Below are 20,339 nucleotides of genomic sequence, written 5' to 3'. Positions count from 1 at the left end.
CGTCCTCATAGATATTGGAAAAACTAACTATTGAAGTATGGATTGTCAATTTGTCTCATTTTGATCGTGGAACATTCATAAATCAATGTTCTTTTTTTCCTTTGAAAAGTTTTTTGGTCGATTGTACCGTGCGCAGCTGCATTTGACTTTGATCCACCCTCTCATATAAAATACATGTTTTAAACAACAAGTTTTTTCTTCTTGATAATACAAGCAGTTATTTTCAATTTTTGTTTGGATCTAATTTTTTGTCAAACAAAAATCTAATCTTGTTTAGTAAAACTTAAGTTCATCTACTTACCAAATGCATTAATCATTGAAGATAAACTCATATGTAATCTTTTTGGTTTCATGTGATTTTATTAATTTTTAGCTAGAGGTTGGAAATTAATATATATTATACATTCAACAATTATTGCAATAGTAGCTTTTAGTTTTGTAGAAGGGACGACACAATTTCATGGTTCTAAACTGCTATATCATTTGTAGTATCATACATTTGCAATGTGCTTATTTCCCCGGATATTCATCGAAAACCAAAAGTTCAACATAAAAAAAAGGGAAAATCAAATGTACAGATCTAGTTATGGGAAATTAAGGGATCCAATCATAAAATACAACTTAATGTGCACGCTCTCACCATGCTCCAAAGGAAGCCTAAAAAAATAGCTGTAATCTCATCATTGGTTGTTGTTAATTAGTTTTACTTCTAAGCTTAGCTATATTTATGTACTATACAACAAATTAATATTGACAACAATTTAACTAGAATCCAATCTCAATTGATCATATAGAACATCATAACCCCCCTTTAGTTGACTTTCAATATCGTTCTTAATTTCAGCAATTTTATCTTCAATCTTTTAATTTCGACACTTTTACCTATCGGTGTTTCAAGAACCATATGAAGCGCTTAATTATTGGACAAATGTAACTTAATTTAGCTAGGTGGACACGCACTTGATTTCACTAATATTAGGGTAATGATTTCAAACGTGAACCAAATAACAGATTCTTTCGATTATAGAAGTTATGATCATTAATGATCTATTTCTAGTCGTTCAAAAAGATTCTTGAAGTTACCATCTTCAATTCTTCACCACTGCAATTGGAGCTAGGTCTGCATATTGCTTGCAACAGCAGACTTTTCCCAAAATGTATTGATGGAGATATAAAGGGAAGGTTATATCCATCTTATATTATGATAATATTGAAATTAGTGGAGTGCAACAAGACCCAACCTTTCAAAAAAAAAAATTATATGCCTATAGAAATTAATTGCATCTATGTTGAGGATTGTGGTGCCAGCTACAGAGTTGTTATTTCCATTGTGCTCAATATTGAGCAAAAAGAGATGAAAAGAAGAATGTTCGAAACTCCAACTTCCAATTATTTCAAGAATGCAAATTACCTAATTTCAAGTGAATGATCAAGGTAAATCATTGGATCATTCTATTACTAAAATTTGCCCCAACAAGATGGAGATACAAATTATCTTCTGAGCTACAATAAATATGGTTATGGAAATTGTATATCTTTCTTATTCACTCTCTTTGTCACTACGCACACAACTCTTGCCAACATCTGGCATAAGTAGAGATATAACTAGCTTCTTACATTAATTTCAAGCAAAGTAGCATTGCGCTCATACACATGTACAGAAAAACTAATATGCCTGTAGAAATTAATTACATGCATAATGGAATTTTATTTTTTTTTAAAGATGTGTATTGATATATTGAACACAGAGAACAAGATAGAGATAGAAGCATCACAATGTGAAAATGCAAACAGGAAAACCATATCATATAGTGTAGAATCTATATAGATATTAGATTAATTGTATGATCAGATCTGTAGAGGGAGAAGAGACGATTAATTAAAAAAGTTGTAATTCTTGCTAATAAAGAAATAAAGTTTATAAATCCATTTCAACAGACATGAAAACTTTTAGCTAGCACTTAGAAATATTGGCCATTAAATAAATTTCAGTTGGTGATTTTACAAGTGGAAATTGTCAGAAAAGTAAAACCTATAGTGCAAAATTTTAATGCAATTGCAAAGCATGATGGAGTAGACCTTGAGAGCATAAAATATATGCATAATTTGGTTGAAACGATACTGAATAAATAAATAAAAAGTAGATTCCATATGTTTGAGAAAATTCATTTTCACAAGTAGGCTAACAAATTCTAATAAAGAAACTAAAGAGGAAGAGGGGAAAAAAAAAAGAAAAAGGGGACAAATGTCTATTCTATTGGTGAAGTGTTAGACTCTTAGTACTATTGAGGAAAGTTCAATCCTCATCAACCTCAATTATAAAAAAAAAAAAAAAAAGAGAGAGAGAAAGCATCCACCTCTCAATTGAAAATCGAAAACTCTTGATTGCCTGTTATGACTATAAGCAAGTAATGTCAAGGAAAATAACAAAGGCTAACCATGGCTGACTCATCAATCTGAGGCATGCATTTCTTACATTTGAATGATAACTTTCGTCATTAAATAGATAAATTTTCCAGCACAATCCTAGATATGTATATATGATGACATGAGAAAGGTAATGCTTTGTGATAATATATCCTTTTTCTCACAAAAGGGTCCCTATTTCTATAATTTAAAGCATAGTAGGACTAATTACATATATAGTTAATCTAAACAACAATTAAGAACATCCGTATATAGATCATCTCGGTTCTCACAATAAGGGACAAGAAAGTTCTTTGGCATCTATCCTAGCTAGTAGTATAAGTTATACCCTTATTGGCTAAAACACTCCCATTCCATTAGGTGCAACTTTTTTTCCACTTAAAACAATGTCTCAATTATTCTTTAAAGCCAAATGTTAATCACCAAATCCAAAAGGAATGACCAGACCCTTTGGCAATCATAGATGTCCTGTCGGCCAGATTGATTAAAAAAAAATTCCCTTAAGTAACTTCATACACATTGGTTTTTAATTCTTTGATGTATCTCATCATTTATGTTGGGGGATTTGAGTTACCTTTGAAGTAATTTGGACCAAAATGTTTTGGAAGAATTAAAAAAACCAACTTTTCTTCTCATCTAAGTCTAATTCAGTATCTAAATATTACATTTCAATGCTGAAAGGCTGTTATTAGTTTTACTATCTGAATACTTTCTGATCTCCTCTTTCTGGAATAGTTGACAGATAGTTCACAATGGGAAGTGGAAGATGAAACTCCACAACTAGAATATTTATTATATTTAAGTGTTAGATCATTTGTAAATGAAAATCTAGCTTGTTAATTAGAAGTGTTAAACTATATACAATGAACATTGTTGTCTGCCATATTTTCTATATTGAAATGACAGCACCAATGACTAGGGCTGGCGAATCAGTGCAAATATATAATTATAATTGACCATTTTCTGGCCACTAACAAACTTTCAAATTCAATATCACAGAATAAATAGAGAGGAAACTAATGCTAATATCAATGTTTAAATGGTTTGATGTTGTTCTTATATTAATTATTAAATCCAGACAGTAAAGCAGTAAACTCAAAGTGCCAAGACAACAAAAGAGAGAAAAGAGAAGTCAGAAAAAAAAATGACAAGCAGAGAGAGGTGAAACTGACTACCATAAGCGATAAAGCCATTAAACAACTATAGTGCTAGACAAATCTGACACATGATCCTCATGTAAAGTTCTTTCGAGCACTTAACAGCAATGAATGGACTTGCCAACACCCTCATTAAAAGAATTGGAAAGCAAATGAGGTTAAAACGAGGAGAGATACGGAGAGATGAAGTGCAAATAAATATGGTTTGGCATACATGACTACTCAAAGTAAATAAAACCCATGAGCAATTAGATGCTCTCAGTTCCACTTAGGCAACAAACTGCTAGTACAATCACTCTTAGAATGACTTTTTTTAGTACTACTACTAGTCCTTACCGAGGATACTAACACTGTTTGCATCAAAAGTAGATTCAAGGAATCCCCCAAAATTTCTAAAGCATTACCAATTTTTACCACTCTAACGGCAAACAGAAAGCATAGGAAAGTAAAACTACCCTTAAAAATATACTGATATCTTAAAATAATACCATATAACTGATGGAAAAACTAAAGAAAGCTACCCCACATAGATCAAGCAATTAGGAGCAACCAGGAGAAACATTTACTCGTATGCTAGATAGAGTAAACTGCTATTTTGCTGATGCATATTTTTAACTTGCACCTGGCGGTGGTGGCAGTGGCAGAGTTGGGATTTGTTGAGCTGGTGGTCGCTTACGCTTCTTCTTCTCATAGCTAATCCCTCTTGCTTTTGACTGCGAATCACGAACCTCACGAAGATAAAGCCTCACAGCTCGTGCCCCAAATGGGTTTGCTTCAGGTTTTCCTCCATTTTCTTCAAAGGCAGCTCGGAGGCGGCCGATGAGAGCATCAAGGCTACCCCAGGCTTGACGAAGTGGGCATGGGCAAGGGGCTGGTGGGTTTGGGTGGCCATAGAAGGGGCAGATTGGAGTGTGGACTTTGGTTTTGCCGAATTGGTCAAGGTAGCGAAGGAATTCCAGGACGTGAGCTCCACTGCACCTGGACAGAGAAAGTGGGGGCCTATGATTCTTCAGGTACTGCCCAAAGGTGTTCCAGTCACGGCGCTTTTGGTTCTCGTAGCGGCTAGAGCTTGAAGAAGACGATGATGCAAGTGAAGTGGCACCGTCATTGCTAACGTTGATGAGGCTGGCGTTTTCGGACTTGGAGCTATCCATTTCTCTAATTGAATCGCTGGAAAGAGGACGGTTTTTAATAGGTATTCTACAACTATAAAACTATTATTGGGTTTTATTAAATTGGGATATAAAAAAGATGTGTTGGTCGTCTTTGCGGTGATGGTGCTGATGGGATGTTTCTCTTCTTTCTTTCAACTACTTTCGATCTTAACTAGGGTTTTCCTTTCCTTTTGGGTGATGAGAAAAACTCTTTTCAGTGACCATAAGACAGCCTAATATAGACCTAACAAAGAAAAAAAATAAAAAAGAAAGAAAGCAAAGAAAGAGAGCAAAGCAAAGTTGAAACCGTTGAAGACAAGTGAAGGAACTGAAAACTTTGGTTTCTTATAACTCCTTCAGCTTGCTATCACATAAGTCTACTTTCTGGCAGATGTCACTGTTGACATGAAAACAACACAGTCAGGAGAAAAAAAAAATTAAAACAAAGCACTAGTGCTTAATAAAAAGAAAGTAAGACCCTGCAGATTATTGATTGATATATATTACACATTTCCTTTTTTGAGGAGCTAGAATGGAACTTTTGAAGTTGAAGTACTAATTTTTATGATTTGGGATTGGTAGAGATAAGAGTAGTGGATGATCTGATTAGATTGATGGGAAGAGAGAGAGAGAGAGAATATCTTTCTCACACAGCAGAGTTTTTCTTAGTTTGGAGCGATAGTAGAAAACTTTGCAGCAGTGGGGGAATCTTGTTTTTCTGAAATATATTGCTAAGTGCTTTGGGTTTTTTTTTTTTTCTAAAAAAATGTGGAACAAAGATATCTATATTACTTTGTTAATGGGTTTTTATGATTATTAATGGCATTCTTAACTTAAGAGAGAGAGAGAGACAGAGGGAACTCTGGTTAGGGTTGTGGAAATGGCAAATGAAAAAGGGTCAGGGGTCAGTGCTCAGGGTAGTAGGTTGCGATGGAGACAGGATAAAGTTTTGAAAGGGTAAAATTTAAGGCAATGACATGATTTTGTATTTTTGTTTCTTTAACCCTGTAGTTTGGAATGACAATTCCTTCTTCAATGACCATAATACCCTTTGGCCCATTTTCTTTTTCTTTTTCTAAAATAAAACTTTTATTTTCTGTCACCTGAAATTGTGCCTAATTTATCTCCTAAAAATACTCTGGAAAATTCATGTAAGTTTTTACAAAAACCCTTTTTCTTTCTTTTTTTTTATTTAATTTCTTTCAAAAAAGTTAGAGTTGAGTGAGTTGCTTTTTTTCATTTTTATTAAAAAAATTAAACAAGGAAAGATTATTTAATTTTAGTATCAAAGTATATGTAGGTTTCAGTTAAAATTTATACTAAAGTTATAAATTGCAGATTAAAAAGAATTGTTGATAATAAAAATTAAATTAAATTAAATTTTTATATATAAAATATTCTATTCTTATTAACAATCAATCCTCATTCATATACTTTTACAAGGTACATATATTGACTTAAATTTTTTTATATCTCTTAACATTTTAAAAAAATAATTAAAGATATTCATTCAATCAGTTCGATTAATTTCAAATCGAAGTAATCTAATTATATTATTTTATTTTCATTAACTGAACTAAATTTTTTAACTTAAAAAATTAACTGTCCGAAATTAATTCAAATGGTTTAATTAATTTTTTTGGTTAATCAAATAATAAAAAATGTTAAGTTAAATTATATTTTAAATTAAATATGAGAAATAAATTAAATAAAATTATCCAATAAAAATACTAGAACACCAAAATATTAAATTAAAAACTCTAATAACTTGAAATGAAATGAACAAATTCATATATTTTTAATTTTATATACAGATTTGATAATATTTTGATTAAAATTTAGGTTAATTTGATTTTTAAACTGAATTAATCAAAACCAAAGTATTTTAAAAATTAATTTTGATAATCAATCAAAATTAATTTAATAACTAATCAATTAATCGAATTAAATCAATTAAATCGATTAATTTAATTAAATTTGAATTATGAACACATTTAAGGATAATAGTTACGTGAGATATTTACTTACTCAGTGTAGTAGTTTTTTTATTATTATTTTTTTATATAAATATTTTTAAAAAATTTGCCAAATGATTTTTTTGTTACAATCCAAACGAACCTTAATTATTTAACACAAAATTTAACATTAAGTTTATGCAAAAAAATCATAGATACAGTAGTTCCCTTGTGATTTCATATTTTTAACCCCATTTTTCAGAGCTTGAATTTTGAACATCTGATAGCCGTGAACTTCAAAGTGCTTAGGCTGCATGACTAGTATGAGTGTTTGCTAACTATTTCTTTATGAACTTATTTAGAAGTGTACAAGCAAAAAAAAAAAAAAATGGAGGCGGTAAGTGAACTCCTATGTCCTTTCGTTTTGATTAAAAATATATATACTTGTCAAATACCCATCCAATTATATAGACAATAAAAATATATGATATTATAAAATCTTTATTTTTCCTTAAAATGTGTTGTGTGTGAGCTCGAAAAGCCACTTCTAATTCATCTGTGGGTCACAAATCACAATCTCGGCGCAGAATACGACAAAGTCAATGCAAGTAGCCAATCAGCTTTCCTTTAACTATCATCACTTATCCGACATTCAAACTAAGATGCGCAGTGAAAATTGAAAAAGCCTAACCCTGTATACTTAAGGGGAAACCTATGCTCTATAACTTATTGTGGCCACCAAAAAAAAAAAGAAAGTCTTAAGACTTTTGGAATTATAATATTAATTGATTAATGTTTAAAGTATATTTTTTTTTGTACGTATTTGCTAATGTTTTAACTGGACATATGCGGTAGCTGCCTGTATACTCATCTGTTGCTAAAAAATAATAACGATTACCATAATAAGAAATTTTTCATAGTTTAAAGTTAAACCTTTAATGGAAATGTTTGATTGTGGACATAACATCAGCATGCAGTAACTCCGATTACTGCTGATTATTACCATGTGTTGCAAGTGCCAAGGTACCACTATAGATGCATCCAGCAAGAAAATATACACATGAAAATTATTAAATACATTGATAATAGGGTTAGCAAGATAATGCATATATTAAAAAATTTTAAAAAAATTAATTAAAAAACTATGAGATATACATCAATTTTTTAATTTTATTTGTAAAATTAAAAAATTTTACCACGGATATATTAAATAATTTCTCTCTCTCTCTCTCTCTCTCTCTCTCTCTATATATATATATATATATAATATAATGAGTGTGCACTAACAACTATTTTTCTTGATTGTTCTTCAGGAGGACTTTGCTGCAGTAAAAATATACTTTTACTATCAAGAAAAAGAATTTTATCCTAGAAGAAATTAATCAAAAACCTTACCTAGTACGGACTAAAATTGCATGTTAGGTCTTATTTATGAAATAAGGAAAGGGTGCAATAAAATTTGTACTAGAATGAACAAAATTCAAATTAAAGGACATTGAAGCAGCCTCATATAAATTGCATTCATTATTCACAGCTATACATATTATAAGTTGTGAGGCTACATTTATAAGTGCAATAAAGATAGGTTGCATGGAACACTACACTAGAAAACAAAGCTTTGTCTCTCGAGGAAAGGAAATTAAAGAAGAATTTTCTATTATATATTGTACGTACTTGCAAACTGTTGTAAATATTGATAAGCTACTTATTTTGTTCTTTGTTTTCTATTAGGTAAAACGCAAATGCTTCCAACAACTCCAATTACAGACGAGTCCCAAACCCCATGAACGCCCATATTTAGTGAATCATCTTTTCCTTCCTTCACTATTGTAGTCATCGTCCTTGTCCCACCCCCTCCCTGCATTGAGGAGAGCCTTAAAGAATGGAATCTGAAAGGTAGTGAAATTTGGTTAAGAAAAATTATTAACAAGCACTGTCAAAGTAATGAGCGAAAATCAAAGAGGATCGAACCACTATAATATACATCACTGTGCATTTTCTATTTCTCTCAACCTCTCTTATTTGGTAATTTTTCATTTTTTCCTTGCACTTTAAGCATTACTTCTCAAATTTTTTGCTACAAGTACTGTTTACTTCCTCTAACACTGTTTATTTGAGACCGAAAATTACTAAATTGGTATAAATCGAGTAATTATGAGTGTTTACTATTTCACTATAAATTTTTTTTTATATATTGATGTTTAGTTATATTGATAGTCAAATTTCGTTAGTAAAAGAGATTTTTATTGATGAATTTTTAATACCTTCAAAATATACCATACTTATATCAATATTTTATTTAACCGTTGATGTAAATAAATTTTCTCTGACGATATATGACTATTTGTAATTATAAATATATTATATATTAACGGTTATTAATGTAACCGTCAATATAAGCTTAAAACAAAAAAACTATTGGCTTATAAAAAATTGAATGGGATTATTGAAAGTATTTTTTACTAAAAATACTTTTAATAATCCATTCAAAAAAATTTTTACATGGATTATTTACTAACTGTCAAATTTTGTCAGTAAAAGAGACTTTTACTGATAGATTTTTAATACCATCAGAATGTATCATACTTATAGCAATATTTTATTTAACTGTCAGTATAAATAAATTTTTTTTATGGTATATAACTATCCGTCAGTATAAATATGTTATGTATTGACTGTTATTAAAATAACTGTCAGTATAGGCTAAAAACAAAAAAAAAATTATTGGCTTACAAAAAATTGAATGGGATTCTTAAAAATACTTTTGGCCAAAAACACCTTCAATAACTCATTCAAAAAAATTTAGAGAGAAATTATTGAAGCCATTTTTTACCAAAAACACATTCAATAATCCATACAAAAAATTTTGTAAGGGGCTATTGAATGTATTTTTGGCCAGAAACACCTTGAATAATCTCTTATAAAAAATTGAATAGGATTATTCAAGGCATTTTTCGTCAAAAATGCCTTGAATAATCTATTAACAAAAACACTGAAGTAGTTTAGTCGGTTAGAGTGTACGGCTATTAACTATAAAGTCGTAAGTTTGATCATTTCCTTTAGTATTTTGAGATTTTTTTGAGAGATTATTAAAGGTATTTTTTGCTAGAAATGTCTTGAATAATCATTTGCACATTGAATAATCCCTTAAAAAAAATTAAAAGAGATTATTTAAGGTATTTTTGAGTCTTAAATAATTTCCTTCAATTTTTATGAAGAAATTATTCAAGACGTTTTTGACAAAAAAATACCTTGAATAATTTGTTAACAAAACATTGGAGTAGCTTAGTTGATTAGAGCATATGGCTATTAACCATAAAGTCGTAGGTTTAATCTCTCTCTCTAGCATTTTGAGGGTTTTTCAAAAAATTATTAAAGAATTTTTTAGTTAAAAATACCTTAAATAATCTTTTACAAAAAATTAAATAGGATTATTCAAGACGTTTTTAACCAAAAATACAAATAATCCCTTTAATTTTTATGAGAAAATATTTAAAATATTTTTGGTCAAAAATGCCTTAAATAATCTATTAACAAAAACATTAAAGTAACTTAGTTGGTTAGAACATATTGCTATTAATTATAAGGTCATAGGTTCGATCATTCCTTTTAGCATTTTGAAGGTTTTTCAATGGATTATTGAAGATATTTTTAGCATAATCCTTTCACAAAAAATTGAATAGGATTATTTAAAGCATTTTTGATTAAAAATATCTTTAATAATCCCTTGAAAAACCCTCAAAATACTAGAAAAAGGGATCGAACATATGACCTTATAGTTAATAACCGTATGCTCTAATTGACTAAATTACTCTAATGTTTTTGTTAATGTATTATTCAAGATATTTTTTAATAAAAAATACCTTAAATAATCCTATTCAATTTTTTGTAAGAAATTAATCAAGGCGTTTCTGACAAAAAATACAATGATTATTCAAGGTATTTTTGATAAAAAAAATGCCTTGAATAATCATATTTAATTTTTATGAGGAGATTATTCAAAGCGTTTCTGGTAAAAAACGCTATGAATAATCCAAAAAATTGGTAAAATATTATTCAAGGCATTTTTGGCTAAAAATGCCTTGAATAACCTCATTGAATTTTTTGTAAAGGGTTATTCAAGGTATTCTAGCAAAAAACGCCTTGAATAATCCAAAAAAAAAGAGACAAGTTTATGAATTTAAATAATTTTCTTTACCTCTAACTCCCACCGACTCTACATACTTAATCTCCACCTCCCACCAACTCTCTCAACCTCTTACCAACTCTATAAACTTAAACCCATCGACACCCATTTTGTTTTAAAGTTGAATCAAAGTTGAAACATCAAGACTCTCATCATTTATCAAAGGTATTTTTCATTTTCTGCATTTCAATTTTATGTCATAAAAGCATGCCTATTATTTTTGTATTTTTAGCTGTATTTGATGAATCTAAACTCAGTCTTTATCACTTCGAAAAGTAGAAAAGAGCTTAAAAATGTTATTAGCGGCATTGTTTTTGTTAATGAAACAACTTCAATAAGAAACACAAATGAAAACTTCATCTATTTTGCTATGGATTTGTGGCCTCTTGATAAATATGACAATGGAACATGTAGCTGGGGAAAAGCTTCTCCTTAGGCCTCTTAGATAAAAACATCATAGAAAAAAATCCTTCTTTATGAAATTTTAATGCTTACTTCACTTTTACAAAAATTTCTTAAATAACAATCTGGCTTATCAGAAAATGAATTGTGTGGCTCCGACATTAAAACAAAAGTTACAGAAGATCAATATGCATCTGATGTGAACAACTTTCAAAACATTATTTAGAATATATATATAGAGGATTTGAAGTTCGACTATTAGTAATAACACCGAATGATTCTTTGATGCAAACTTCGAGCACCAGATTTGTAGACATTTAATAATATATATTAATATTTTTTTTATTTGGTACAATGATGTTAGTTCTTGACTTATTTTAAATTTGTGGATTATAAAATAATTTTGTTGTTACTTTATTTCAAATATTATTAAATATTTTTTTTATGTATTTTTACTTTATATGAAATCATATCATATTATGGTTATAAAGAAATTAATATTAATAATTGAAAATATAGTTCAAATTTTTTTTTTACCAATGCCTTAAAATTTATACCAACGCATTTTACTATTGAAATATTTTAGGTTATACTAACAGTCTATACTAATGAACATTAATCGTCGATATAGGTAAAAAAAATTAAAATATATAACTCTATACTAATGGGTGTTAACCGTCAATAAAAGGTATAACAGTTTAACACACAATAGATGCTATACCAACAGATATATATTTACTCATGATCTTAAACCGTAGGTATATCTCTGTAAGTTATTATGACATCTTAAAAACTGTTAGTATAAATATATACCAACAAGAGATATACTGACAGTTAAAAATTAGTCGAAATATATATTTTAACCGTCGGTATAGGGTTTATGATGTTATACTGACGGATTTTGAGGTTTTACCAATGCTTTTTTTAATGTCACTATATATCATATTTCTTATAGTGTTTTTTCATTTTTACCCAGAAATCTAAAATGGTGTTTTTTTAGGTACATTTGAAGAAGTTTAAAAGTTATAAGAGAGGTGATTTGAATTGACTTGAATTCTTTTAAACAGAGATAAAATTCATTTGATATAATCTAAGTTACTTTTTTATAGTCATGCTATTATTAGAAATATAGAGAGAGATGGAAAATGTATTTCAATAACATGAAACAGTACTATCATATATAAAATTAAGGTTATTATACATGAATATGATTGATGAAATATCCCTAACTTATGATATGACAATGATATAAACATAAGACTATATATGAACAGATCATTACTTAAGCTTAGTTAGAAAGATACTATAAACAATACTCATTGTTAACAAGATGAGTCACCATCAATCTTTTTTAACTAAGTGTGATTGGCCACCTAATGAACCTATCATTTTAAGATGCTCCTAAGCTTGACTAAGGATTTCTAAAAGAATAAGTTTTGGTCTACTAATCATAATAGGGTTCGGGAGTTTAGTTATATATAGAGAAGTTTATAGCATCCCCACATGCTCATCCAAAGGATAGTACCATTTTATTTTAAATTATCTTAAAGTATTGATTCTAATGGTTTTAATTTTAATATTTAAATATTAAAAATAATTCTTAAGATTTCTCCATTAATTTGACAAAATTCTTAAAAATACTTTCTTACCTCAAAAGTATTCAAGAATTTCACTTGTTTTCCTGAAGAAGCTTTGTTGTCGGAAAAAATTTTAATTATTTTTCCATTTTTTGGTTTGTTTTTATTGAAAATATATCTAATTATTCCACAATTTATGCCAAATTAAAAATTTTTTTTTTAATTTCTAATTTTTCACCATTTGGGCTTATTTAGATTTTTTTTTATTTGTAAATTTTTCACCATTTTGTTCTATTTAGAAATTCTTTTTTTTTTTATTTTTTTATCTAAAAAAAATAATATGACAATTATTTTTTGAAGTTTCATTTAAATTCTTTCACCATTTAAGACAAATTAAAAGAAATTTCTCACATAGAAACTTCTTAGGAAATTTATCATTTGAAATTTTTAAAAATCTAATCATTGGATAATTGTCAAATATTTTTTTATTATTTTTTAAAAATTTAAAAATAAATATTAATTATTTTTATTAAAATTTTTTCTAAATTATTCCACAATTTAAGATAAATTTAAAAAATTTTCTCACCTAGAAATTTTACAGAATTTATCATTTGAAATTTTTAAAATTTTCATCATTGGATAATTATTATTTATTCTAAAAAATACTTTATTTTAATACATTTTTTTATTTGTTCTAATTTTTTCTAAAATTTATCATGCAAAAATACTTTTAAAATAAAATAAATAAAATACCAAAATAGAAACGGATCGGCTTGACGACTGAACGGCTCGATTACAGACACAAATGGTGGCTCTAGAGACGCAGCTTGGTGGCTCGATGTGGCTCGGTTGAAGGGCTCAGTTGGAACACGAGTCACAGAATGGGTTGACACTCGGATCAAATCACCCGTTAGGAAAACACGCTGATCCTAGGTTTTTTAAAGCCAAAATGATGTTGTTTCTAGAAGGTAGAAAAGCCCAAGTTTTTGTTTTTCCTCCAAATTTCCTCTGTTCTCCCTCTCTTCTTCTCTTTTTTTCTTTCTTTTTCTCTAAAATTCAAGAAAATCGATTGAAGCCTTCACCAGATTTTGGAAAACAACATCGAAATCTAGATTGAGTTGTCGAAATCTTCAAGTTTCGCAGAAAATTGAAAATTTCATCAGAATATAAATTTTTTTCAAAATTTTCTATAAAAATTAAAAAACTTGTAGATTTTTCCCTAAAAATTTCATACTCTCTTTCTGACTGTTTGTCTTTGTGTTTGTTTTTTCCTCTAATCTTTCTGTGCACTTTCTTTGATCTGTGTCTATGTTTTTATGTATTTTGAGGCTTGATTAGGGTCTGTATTTAAAGCATTTTGATCCAAAAAATCCTAATTTTCTTTAAATTTTAACTTTAAATTCAACTCAAACTTTACAATCCAATTCAAATAATTTCACACAAATTCAACCACTTATTTTTTTTATTTTTTATTAATTATTTTTTAATTAATACTAACAAGTAAAACTCCAAAGAGATTATGGTGTCTACAGCCATTAGTATGAATTTCCAAGGATAGTTAATGATGCAATATCTTTAAGAATTTAGAGTTTAATTCAATTGGTTTATATATTTATATTTTAAGAGATAACATTTAATAATTTTAAAATGTAAATCTCAATACTTATAATTTTTTCTCTTATCCTTAGAACGCTACCTCTTTTGAAAAAAAAAAAATGCTACTACCAAATTAATCTACTTTCGCAAGTGCTTCAAGTAAATGGTTTTGGAGGAGGGGTAAGACAAAGAGAATCGTGATGGGTTAATTTATTGGTAAATTTTATAACTGGGGTGCCGAACCAAATATGGTAAAAAAACATATCATGTGGCAATTTGATATTTGGGTACATATCACAAGTTTGGATATGATAGTAAATGGACCCAGACACATTGCATCATATTTAAAAAGATATATATACCACATAAAGGCATGACCAAAGACTATGATGTCAAATAATGAGATGAAAATTGTTTATTGCTTTGTGGTTATATAGATAATCCTAGTGGTATCCAATACATAACAGGTGGAGTACTGTGAAATTTGTGAACTACTTTTTTTATGAACATTTCCAAGGTCCCCATAGATTTTTTAAATGTCCTAACCTGGGGCAGGTTAAACAGGAAAAAGTAGTTGAGACTCATAATCACCATTGTTAAAAGCTTATAAATGAACTAAACTATTCAAAGATGTGAATTTGTACTTGGGCCCCTTTTGTTTGTGATGAAAAAGGACCAACATGGAAGATGCAAAAGAGGCAAATCCATGCCAATGCAAATATCTAAACCATCATAAGTAGAAATAAAAATAAAAATCCGGGCAGAGAGGGCAAAGTGAAAACATAAGCTGCCCTCATTTTCCATTTTTCCTTCCTTGAGAAAAGCAAAATATATATAGTAAGTAACATTTTATTATTAAGATGCCCATATTGTTTTTATATATTTGTGTTAAGCAAATCAATTTGTTAGAAATTAATCTTTATTCAGTCATTAAATAAATATTTTTTCCTGATTTGTTGAATACAAAAATCTAATATGTAATGCTTTTGGAAACATATTGTGCGGTAGTAGCCAATAAAAGCAAACAAGACAATTGTTGGAACTGTAGTTTTTCACTAGGTTTTTTGTCACTGAAAATCTTTGTCATAATTTTTTAAACAACAGATTAATGTTTGGTGGTAAAATTATTTTATTAGTAATGGCGTGTGCCATGCACGTGCCCCTTGCCTTGTTCTTGTAGAAAACCACGTACATTTACCACGGCTTTTCCCAAACAAGTATATTTTAAAATCTTTATTTTTAAATTGGAGTACTTTTTAAATAAGGTATTTTCTAAAACATAAGTACCATGTCATGGCTTATGTGGCAAAAACTTGCCACTTTAACAATTTTTGCATTTTTTTGGTTCCCTATTTTCATCACTGCTTCACCAAAGATGATTGGCCACCAACCACCAATGAAAGAAGCAACATATTTAGACTGACTTGCAACTAGTTAAAATAACACCACAACAACATAAAAGCTTTCGCCACACCATTTGCACATCCATTTCAAAGTTTTACATTTCTGAGTCGATATAATAAAGTTTTACATGTTATGGCTTATGTGGCAAAAACTACCACTTAACATCACTCCTTTCGCTTCTTGTCCTAGAGCAGTAACCATTTCCAGGCGATCTAAATCGAGGGATAGCATTGAATGATGTGGATTTGAGTGATTTCTTCGTTGTCGATCATGGTGGATGCTGATTGGTGAATCGGAGAAAAACGGTTGACTTTAAAGTTTGCTCGGGAGAAATAGAGTTTCATCTGCGTGGAATGTTGGTGGCGAAAATTTTTTTAAAAAATGAAATCTTGTTGAGGAAGGATTCAAATTTCGTAGAGAGAAGAGGGAGTGAGTTTGTGGGAGACTTGATTTGGCCACGTGAATATTGAGGTGCAGACCAAATGCCCAAAAGCTTCAAGGTTTTAGCGGGTGGGGTTGCTTTGCCCTGAACTTGTTCGACGTACATCGAAATTATCTTGCTCCTTCCAACGGTGGTTCGTGGCCGGCCGGCCATTATGGTGAACAGTGATGAAAGTATGGAACGAATAAAAGAAGAACGAAGAAAAATGCTATGTGGCAAATTTTTGTCATACAAGTCATGACATGGCATTTGTATTTAGAAAATACCTTATTTAAGAAATAAAATTAAAATATTCTAGTTTAAGAATAAAAAATTTTAAATATACTTGCATGGGAAATAAACTCCACATTTATCTCTTTTGGTTCTCTTGAGTTCTTACAAGTATGGTTTTTTTTTATTATTATTTAAAGGCACTTTTTAAAATTAGTATATTTAAAAGTTTTTTATTTATATATTAAAATTATCATATTAATTATTAATTATTGTAATTAGTACACAAATTAATTATTTTACATGGCATGTTAATTAAATAATATTTAATATTATTAAATATAATTTTTTATAAAATAATAAAAATTTATTTTTGAACAATATAATAATAAATAATTTAGTTAAATAAAGAAAAGATTATATAATCAATTTAGTCCATTGTTTTTTTAAATTACACAATGAGATAGCTCTAAATGTTTTTTAAATTCACCTCATTCACATGTTAAAATTCCAACTATATTATGCACGCATACATGTACAATGACAATTTATATATATATATATATATATAATTTTCTCACAAAACAAGAAACTGTTATAGTTAAGTATGGATTTTTTTAAGGAGAAGTGAGTAGTTTTTTTTTTTTTTTTAAAGATAGATATTAAAAAAACATATTATATAAAAATTTAAAAGATATTAATACCCTTAATTTTATATTTATATTTTATTTTTAAATAATTTCATTGATTAAATTTTTGACATGAGTCAAATAAAACTATTATATTTATACGCGTAATTATCTCGAAAGCTTTATAAGTTATAACTCTATATATTTTTTTAGATATTTAAATAAAAAAATTAATTGATATGCTAATAGTAAAATTTTTTAATTTTATAAGTGAAATTAAAATGATAACACATATCTCTCTTTTTTTTTAACATATAAAGAACATTTTATTATTTTAATCCTGATTATAAAATTAAAAAGTTTAACTATTAATATATTTAATAATTTCTCTTTAAATAATTATCAGCTCAAGTTCCATTTTCTAAAGTAAAACATAGTAATACTTAAGAAACTCGATTATTCACACCATATGCATCCATAAACACCGATTCTTTGATCATAAAAGCTGGCAGCAACCCTTTTTTGTGTAAAAATTCTTTGAAATTAGAAATCATATATATTATTATATTAAGTATGAAAAAAAAAAGAAAGAAAGAAAACAAAACCCACATCACTATCATTAATTTATCAATACAGCTGTTTGAGAAAACTTGCACGTTTCTAAAGCCACACAGCTGTTTTGAACCTTACCCTTGAAAACTAATGCAAGATTCACATTAATGATTCAAATCAAAACCCACATTTTATTTTGGTTTTTTCATTTTCTTTTTTTTTTTTCCTTTGGTAATTTTGGGGAAAAGGGGATGGCTTGTTAGACTAGGCTTGAATTTTCTTTTTTGGACTATCTATAGGATAAAATTTTAGCCCTAACAATATTGGTCAGTTATTAATTATTGATGCGAAACTGTAACCAAATTTATAAAAGATAAGTTAACGACGTGACCAAAGTTCATAGTATTTGTCTAACTGCAGTTCTGTTAAGTAAAAAGCATTTGAAAGTGAAAGTCTCCAATTTACTGATGACTGAGGCCAGCATATTAATCTTATCCACATCCTTTTCTTTTATCGAATTTTTTTCTAAAATGAAAGTAATGAATTCAATCATTTTGAAATTAAAAATTATCATATATTTATTAAAAAATAAAAATATTTGATTCAATAATTGATGTATAATCTTTTATATTGAAGTGATAATTTTTTTTTTTTATTTGAGAAAAAGCAATACCAAGATAGTAATATTCTTTAGATTTTTCATCAAAGAATTTTCAAAATTTGAGTTGAAAACCAAGAATTTTTTAACAAAGAAAAGTTAATGCAAACTAAATTAAATTGCAAATGACCTTCTATTTATTGAGAACAAAAAAAAAAAATTTATTTATAAAGGTGAAATTTTTAACTCAAGTCTCAGTCATATGAATTTATCAACTTTTTTCTTGGTACTTCAAGTAATTATGGAATTATAACTTTCCTTTAAGAGGGGTCTCTACTATTCAATCCACGAACTTGTTAGAAAGTTATCTATAATTGATGAGAGGGACCAAATTTTTGCTTTGCTTCAAATTGGCCTTTTAATTTTGGCCCCCCAACACATCCATATGCTGATACATAAAAGCTTCAACATGCAGGCAAATGTCCCAAGGAACATCTCAAATTCCCAATCCTAACCGCATCCCTGTTTGCGAACAACACACATGCACATACTAACATATAAATAATAGAATAAATCCAAAACAAAAATAAGAATATTCAAATATACTTAATTTGACCCAATTTAAAGTGACCTCCTTTAACTCTAATTCACTAATAAATAAAGTTTACAATGAAACTTTTGGAAAAAGAAAAATCACTAAAAAAATTACTCAAAACTTAATCCAAAATTTAATTACACTCTTTTAAAAACTCACTCATATTCTTTTGATGTTTAATTATTTGAGATAAATTAACTAAAACCAAAATAACTTATTTATAAAGATAAAATCTCTTATAATTTTTAAACTTTCTACGTGAAATTTAAAATAGACTCTCAACAATTATAAATTTACCGAACTTCCCATGGGAGAAGAGTTTCAAGTAAGTTCTCAACAATCCTTTCTTACACCAATATCTCCATTGATCCCTTTGTGATTAATAATTGATAGCTACTCCCTAATAGTTAACATTTTAGTCTTTTTTCAAACATTTTAATGTTTGTATTAGCAGCTGGTCATGCTTGATGTTTCAAGTTTGAGGTGGACATATTCAGCCGGGCCCGACCTGAATCCAAATGATTTTGGTCTAAAGTTGGGTTCTTTCACAGGTGACTTGTGACAAAAGCAGTATCACACTTCTTGAGGTGGGCATTTCTGCATTTTTTTGACAGATTCAATGGAACACAATGTTCTCTCATCTAGAAACCCTTTTTTATATCACTCTCACATGATACAAACATCATGTCGATTTAATTTTTCAAATTCAGAGTGTATGAATGAATTTACATCTTATTTCAAGTGGATGCTTTTAATCTAATTATTTATAAATCTACGGTTTGAATCTCAGATTTTTATCCTTTGACACGAAAAGAACACTCGTCGAAAGGTCATGGAGGATCAAAGTAGAGATTCATGAATAAGAATTGATCACACCAGAGATCAGTGTGACGCAGTGGGCGAATGGTCACCTATAATGCAGGGAACAGTAACAAGAAGTACTTAAAGAGTCTGATTGTTGGTGGGAAGTATTTTCGTACCCAAAATGCAAGCTGTTCTATATTATGGGCCCATACATAAGATTAGTGGACCAGGGCCTACCTTGGGTATTTTCCTTTTCAAAACAGTAATACGTACCAGTAGAGTGTGGACCATGCTGCAAGTTTCAGGTGAAAAGTCACGTATTATCATATGAGTACTGCAGTAACAAGGATGAAACTTTGCAAATATCGTTTAGTTTGTCAACTAGTGGCTTAGATTTTGAGCGACAATTTGATAGCTTGAAGATTTTGGGTGTTTCTGGACCATTGAACATGTCGGCTTTGCTTAAGTTGTAACTTGCAGGAAATTAGGGCAGAGAATGTAAAACAAGAGGAAATAACTTGTGGTTTTATGGGATAGCCTTAGGCCCTTAGCCATAGATACTAAATACCTTCTGGTTTGTCTTTTTCCTTCAAAATTGAAGTGAACGAATGGCATTCAATTTGATTTCCTTGGTTGGGAAAGCGCATAGCA

At 28.9% G+C, this 20,339-nt stretch overlaps 1 protein-coding gene across 1 annotated transcript; it reads right to left on the bottom strand.

Annotated features, from left to right (window-relative positions):
• Positions 1-3,737: 3,737 nt before the first annotated feature.
• LOC111305305 (protein LIGHT-DEPENDENT SHORT HYPOCOTYLS 3-like) lies at positions 3,738-5,513 on the bottom strand. Its single transcript, XM_022902715.2, has one exon. It carries the CDS (start codon positions 4,736-4,738, stop codon positions 4,196-4,198), a length of 543 nt encoding a protein of 180 aa, XP_022758450.2. The 5' UTR covers positions 4,739-5,513; the 3' UTR covers positions 3,738-4,195.
• Positions 5,514-20,339: the final 14,826 nt, after the last annotated feature.

Source organism: Durio zibethinus, chromosome 21 (assembly GCF_047325235.1).
Source record: "Durio zibethinus cultivar Kanyao isolate XHJ-2024 chromosome 21, ASM4732523v1, whole genome shotgun sequence".
Taxonomy (NCBI): Eukaryota; Viridiplantae; Streptophyta; class Magnoliopsida; order Malvales; family Malvaceae; genus Durio; species Durio zibethinus.
This window is presented reverse-complemented; position numbering and strand designations above follow the sequence as displayed.